Source organism: Oncorhynchus nerka, linkage group LG2 (assembly GCF_034236695.1).
Source record: "Oncorhynchus nerka isolate Pitt River linkage group LG2, Oner_Uvic_2.0, whole genome shotgun sequence".
NCBI classification, from domain to species: Eukaryota; Metazoa; Chordata; class Actinopteri; order Salmoniformes; family Salmonidae; genus Oncorhynchus; species Oncorhynchus nerka.
The window spans coordinates 43251062-43257547 of NC_088397.1; the positions used below are offsets into that span (position 1 = coordinate 43251062).

General features: G+C 42.3%; 1 protein-coding gene across 1 annotated transcript; it reads right to left on the reverse strand.

Moving 5' to 3' along the window:
• Nucleotides 1-2347: 2347 nt before the first annotated feature.
• Nucleotides 2348-5668, reverse strand: LOC115135552 (zinc finger protein with KRAB and SCAN domains 8-like). The gene is made up of 2 exons (XM_029670351.2): nt 5406-5668; nt 2348-4958 (listed from the first exon to the last, which is right to left on the reverse strand). Exons 1-2 carry the CDS (start codon nt 5584-5586, stop codon nt 4039-4041), a joined length of 1101 nt encoding a protein of 366 aa, XP_029526211.1. The 5' UTR covers nt 5587-5668; the 3' UTR covers nt 2348-4038.
• Between the last annotated feature and the right edge of the window lie 818 nt (nt 5669-6486).

Consider the following 6486-nt stretch of genomic DNA (forward strand, 5'->3'; position numbering starts at 1 on the left):
GTTTGTCATTCTCTCGCTTTCCCTGGAATATTTCCTCCTGGTATTCTAATATGGTCTCTTCCACTTGCTTATATATATCTTGGGCAGCTAACATCAACTTTTCTGTCAAAAATACATTTAGAAATTGTAATTTCGTCATTTTGAGGGTCGATGGTAGCCAGGGCACATTTACCCGCTAAACACAAGCGAAGAGGCGAAGCGGGCGGTTCGACTCCACCTAGATTTATAGCGTTAAGCACACAACGTGTCAAGTGAGTATTCTTTTTTTGTTTGTTATGAGGGGCAACGAGAGTGTCGAAATTGGTCAAGATAAAAGTGAATTGCTATTTTGATAGGTGAGCGTTATTTGATCTAATGGACGTTTCATAATCTTTGGGTTGTTAACGGTTTCCTATCGTTCTTCTCTGAGCAGAACCCGTATATATTTCGTCCTGTCCCAGAGGTCCAACCAGCATGAAGTTCTGAACCGGTTTAACACCCCAAAAGTTCTTATAGTTCCTTTTCATTCATTTTGTACCCGCGAAATCAACAGTTTTTTTAAAACATTTGAGCTAATTACATTACTCCACCAATTTAGCGTGGCTAAACGAGTTGTCTACATGTTTGATGGACAAATAAGTGCAGGGGTGAGATGCGACTGAAATTTCACGGGTGGGGAGAGAGAAAAGAGTGGACATGGAGGAGGCTTGGCTTGAAGCGGACGGCCGAGGGTCCGTAGGTTTTTTTGTTTTTTCCTTTCAAATAAAACCTAGATAACCAGGTGAGGGGAATTCTTTAGAAACTCGACCATCCGTGGAATTAGTTTGACACGTGTGGTTTAGGCTATTTACTAGCGTCATAACTTCTGGTTGTTTATTGACTTCGGGCTATGAGGTTGAGGGTTCTAGACCTGCTCCCTGCCCGTTTCATTACAATGCCATTCCACTCATGCCGCTCCAGCTGTTACCACCAGCCCGTGCTCCCCAAATAAGGGGCCACCAACCTCCTGTGATATTTTCTACATTAAATCATGGGCTAGATCTAGAATGTTTCCATGTATTTCCATTGTTAAAGCGGTCTATAGACCATCTTGTCAATACAATAGATAATCTTCGACACAACAAAACGCCTTGAGTATGTAACGCAATCAGAAATTGGCCCGCTGTTAGTTACCGTAAGTACTTGAGAACCTGGGGCAGTTGAAATAATTGTACCATCATAGACAAATTAATTAGCACATGGAATACAATAGATTATTAGCGTACAAAAGTTTGTCATAATACCCATAAAACCTAGCGATCTAACAGGGAAATGGTTCCAATCGTTTTTCCCATAGGGGATTTTAGAAACACTTCAAATAAGGTCTATGTTTCATGTAGGCTTACCCTGGCATGACGTTTTGATAGCCTTGTAAATGTCTAGGAAAAGGAGACTTGTCAATATATTCGTCTGTATTTACCCCCAAAAATGAAATAAATTATCCTAATGTGGCTATCATTAAATAACTACAAATGCCACGATCTGGGCAAGACTGGCGAATCGAGGCAAAGGTAAGACTATATGATTAGCTAGCTAATATTAGCTAAATGTAGTAATTCATAAATTGGCTACATTTCTTTGAAATGGACAATTCTGTGAACTGTTTTGTGCAAGTTTTAAATTGACACAATACCTGTTAGCCAAGATGTCAGCTTAGAGATGACGTGCAGGAGCTTGCAGGGATTTGTAGTTTTGCATGATGTCTGCTTCTACACTAATTAGCATTATAAGTAAATAGAGCCAACTATATTGATAAGTCACCATGTCTGAGAGAGATTTACATGGTTATCTAAACATCACGGCTGGGTACGTACGCCTACACAAAACACAGCCTTGAGTATTTCCAAAATCCCCTGTGTGAAATGTATGCTAGAAAAACAATTGGACCCATTTCCTTGTTTTTCCGCTAGGTTTTGACACCACTGTGAGGCTCTATAGATACATTCTGGAATGTGTGGTATGTGGTACCTAAACCCTGAATCCCAAATCAAACCCTAAACACTTTTGTAGATCGGAAAGGATTGGATAGGCATGGGTAGCACCATCTTGATTGGGGATTGAGCTTCTCTGCAGTGGCTATCGAAATCAAATGTTATTTGTCACACGCTTTGTAAATTAACAGTAACTTTTACTTACAGGTCCTCTTCCAACAATGCAGAGTTAACTTTTATATCTTATGTTTAAGTTTGTTACACTGTACTTCTTGGTTAAGGATAGTTAATGTGTTCAAACTTTCATTTGATCCGCTGTCAGATAATGCACTCTAGCATTATTCAATCTAAAGCTCAGCTATGCCTTGTGTGGAAGGAACCTGACAATTTAGACAAGGTACTCAAAGACTACTTTATTTAAAAAATTACATTTATTACATAATGATACAACACTGTACAGTTGTGTATGTGGGAGCAGCGGTGTCCCAGAATAAACTGTGTGGGAGAGAAGGGGAGGAATGCTGGTTAAATTAGAGGGCCTACTGTAGTAGCCTCAGTCCTGAGAGGAGATAAAGACCCTGTCTACTAGTAACAACCCCAAGCACCTATTGCCCAAGACACTTGCCTAGGGGATTGGGCAATGGTTTGTTTCTGGTCCGGGCCATAGGCCTACTGCTTGTTCATGTGCCTCGTTCTCAGCTAGGCACTGCTCAAGTTCTGATAAAAACGTATAAAAAAAGTAGAGACTTGCATTAAGTCTACCCCTAGATTACAAGCACTTGCAATATAAACTATCTAAAGTGCTTTTGATTCCAGGAGTAGGCTTGATCTGTCTGTCTGTATGTTACACTTAAACAACTGGCCATCAAGAACAGATCTTTACTATAGTGAATATACAGTATGTGCAGTGCTGAGCTCAGGACCAACAATCGGGAACAAGCAGCTCAGATACAGGGTAATACTGTATGGCTCAGCTGGGGAATCTGTTGGTCACTGCACCGTGTTGGTCAAATTCTGTAGTGCGGATAATAGAGGACACACACTCTATATGCATCAGAGGTGGGGGATAGATAGTGGTCATATACAGAATTAGGAAACAATCCTTATCAAGGCAACAATTATCTTGCAAAATTAGCAGTCTTTGCATTGAATCCTCACCGATAAGTATGTTTTTAATTGTAAGATAAGTTAGTTGACAAATTCAGGTGGGAGTACACAGTTCTGCAATGATGATGAGAGAGGCAAATGGTCCTTTAACATCAGTTGTATCAGGGAGGCTTTAGGTGACTGTACAGAAACCTTGAATCGAGCAGGCAGGGCTATTGCCTAACCTACCCGACCCTAACTAACAAATGGTGAACATGTGTACTTATATCCATATTTGTAAACTCAAGGAATGGACAACTGTTTATAGTCAATTCCCATACGGTTAGCCATTGTTAATTAGAATTACAAATAAAAACATCTTATGTACTTCAGCCAGCTGACTGAGGAAATAAGATTAGTGGGTTTTAGAAGATGTGATATAATTTTTAAAAATTAATGAAGAGAAAAAAACAACTATTTATTTTAGATTTGTGTAAATTGGCCCTGTGCAAATCATCTGGGACAAGACCAACACGTTTTGGAATGCTGCTTATTGTTGCAAGCCTGAACGCATCTCCGTTTCAAGGCGCATAGTGGAAGACTTCATTATCATCATGCTACCAAGTTCATTACTAAAATTAAAGACTAAATCATTCAGAAAGACTAGCTACTAAGTCGTTCAATTTGGTGTTTAAAGATTCCCTATTATCCCATTCAGTGACAAGTACAAAAAGTAAATGGACACATACTAAATCGACTATACAAATCTACTGCATGAGAGAGAAACTATGGCATGGAGAGAAGTGTTAACTAGGAGATAAAACATTCTAAGAAAGTCAGAATCCCTAGCTCTGAGAGAAAGAGAAAAATAACAAGCCGTCTTAATGGCAGCAATTTAGCTTTTAAAAAATGTCCCATAATCAGTAATTCATTCATTCATTCATTCATACAGACTCAGTCGCTCATTAACAACCACCCACAACCACCGGTGGTCTCCCTCATCTTACTGCCCTGAGAAGTAAGTGCCCTCACGGCTGTGGGTCTGGAGATGACGTTTGATTTTGTCGGAGCGGCTGAAGCACTTTCCACACACTGGGCAGCTGTATGGTTTCTCTCCCGTGTGGATCCGCATGTGGACCTTCAAATGGGCCATCTGGGTGAATCCCTTCCCACAGATCTGGCAGCGGAACGGCTTCTCTCCAGTGTGACTCCTGGCGTGCTCCTGGAGCCTGCCGGAGGAGCTGCAACACTTCCCACACACCCCGCAGCGGTACGGCTTCTCCCGGGTGTGCACCTGGACATGGACATGCAGGTGTCCAACGTGGCTGAATGCCTCCCCACACACCTTGCAGCAGAACGATGACACGTGCACCTGGAGGGGGGATTTTCCACACTCTGTGGCCGCGTTACTGCCCTGGTCACCTAAATGGGAGGCCTGACCTCTGCTCCCACCAGCTCGTCCTTTAGACCCAGACACCAACATCTGTCCTCCGTTCTCCACTCCAATGATGTCAATGTTGTTCTCATTGGAGCAGTTGGGGTTGACTGTGGCGAGGGGCTGCGGGACGCTGTTGGACGAAGATGATGAGGAGCCTCTGTGGGACACTTCTGACTTGACGTGTCTGGATGAGCTTCTGGGACCAGGGTCCCGCTCTCTGTTCTCCACCGACGGGTTCTGGGGCAGGTTAGAGGAGTGGGGAGGGTCCTGGGGGTATTCGTTGGTGACGCGGGGAGGAGTGAAGATGGACTCTGGGGTGCTGCAGGAGCCGTGGCCCCGTAGTTGCTCGTCCCCCTGGCTGGACCTGAGCTCCCGTTTCTCCTTGATCAGGATGGGGACTCGCTCCTCATGGCCCATGCTGGGGCTCCACTCCCGGCGAGGATGCTCGCCATCCTCCTCTTCCAATAGTGCCATAGACTGACGGTCTGGATGGAAGAGAGGGAGGGACTTGGCAGTCATGATTTACGATCGAGGAAAAACACTATCAATTACATTTACGTATCAAAGGAACTAGATTTCAGAAATGATAAACAAAACAGCTGAGTCAAATGAGTCTGAATCTCTGCAGCTAGCTAGATAACTTGTTGGCTAGCTAGTTAGCTGGCTAACGAACAAAGGTGGCTAGTTAGCTAGTTACGTGAAGGAGCTACGTTAGCGTAGCTACCATTATTAGCTTTCTGAAAAACATTAACTAGCTAACGTTAGTTCTCGCAACATTAATACAAGGGTGTCAAAAAACATTTTTTCATGATTGCCTTTTAGTTGTTCGGCAATGCATGTACCATTACAACAGTTTAGCAACCAATTTGCTTTAGCGTGCGGCTTCGGCGCTAACTTTAACGTTAGCATAATAGCCTACGCTAGCTACTAACCTGGCCATATTTCAATCCCAGCGTCTCGGAGTCTGCGTCTCAGATGGTCGTTCTCCCTCTCCCTGAGCGCAATCTCCTCTTGGTATTCCAAAATCGTGTCTTCGACAGATTTGTAGATCTCCTGGGCAGCGAGCATAAGCCGCTCGGTCAAAAATACGTTTAAAAACTGCAGTTTTGTCATTTTCGGGTCGTGGTTAGCTACAAGGACTCAGCTATCATCCAAAATGGACCAAAAAGATGCTCTCGTTGATCACGTGACAAGGAATGCCCGCTGTTACCGTAATAATAGGAAAACGCGAGGCCCTAAATCTAATGGGGCCAAAATATATGTTCAGCTCATAGCCTATTTGAGTATTATTGTTATCAATGGAATACATTCAAGATTTAGCAAAACGAAATGCCAGTGTATAAGTACACGATACAGTCAACTCCTTATGCTGCGAGTTTATTTTTATTTTTACAAGAGCTAGATTTTTAAAAACCATTTTACCCCCAGGCTGTATCACAACCGGCCGTGATTGGGAGTCCCATATAGTGGCGCACAATTTGCCCAGCGTCGTCCGGGTATGGCCGGTGAAGGCCGTCATTGTAAATAAGAATTTGTTCTTATAACTGACTTGTCTAGTCAAAGTTTAAATAAAAATATTAACTCAATGTTGTATAATCATTACTAAAATTCAATTGCCTGCGTTACAGTCGTCATTTAAGCTCCCTTTTTGCCCAAACACAAAATACGCCTCGCTTGCGATACGGTTTAGGAAACATTTGGAATTGAACTTCATAAGAGGAAGACATATTTTTTTAAGGCCAGGTATCACACCCTAATAGGGTCATTTCCCCCGTAATCATATCACAATCCACTTTCACCAGTTTAATGTAGACACAATAATACGTTTTTGTATTATGATTGTTCTGAATTGTCTTATTAAAATATGTAAATGTAGCGATCTCATTAAGTATATTTGCCTATCACGCAAAAAAAAAAAAAAAAATCTTGACACTTTCAATCTAAATATGTTGGTTTAATGTTGTTAAGACACTCCAGAACCGGATTTATCCAGAGTAAATGTTATCGACCAGA

What these genes read in the sequence shown, in the direction of transcription:
- LOC115135552 (XM_029670351.2), bottom strand. Translation starts at nt 5,586, where the DNA reads ATGACAAAACTGCAGTTTTTAAACGTATTTTTGACCGAGCGGCTTATG. An exon ending in TGGGATTGAAATATGGCCAG is followed by an intron (nt 4,959 to 5,405) that starts GTTAGTAGCTAG and finishes TCTTCCATCCAG; the next exon opens with ACCGTCAGTCTATGGCACTA.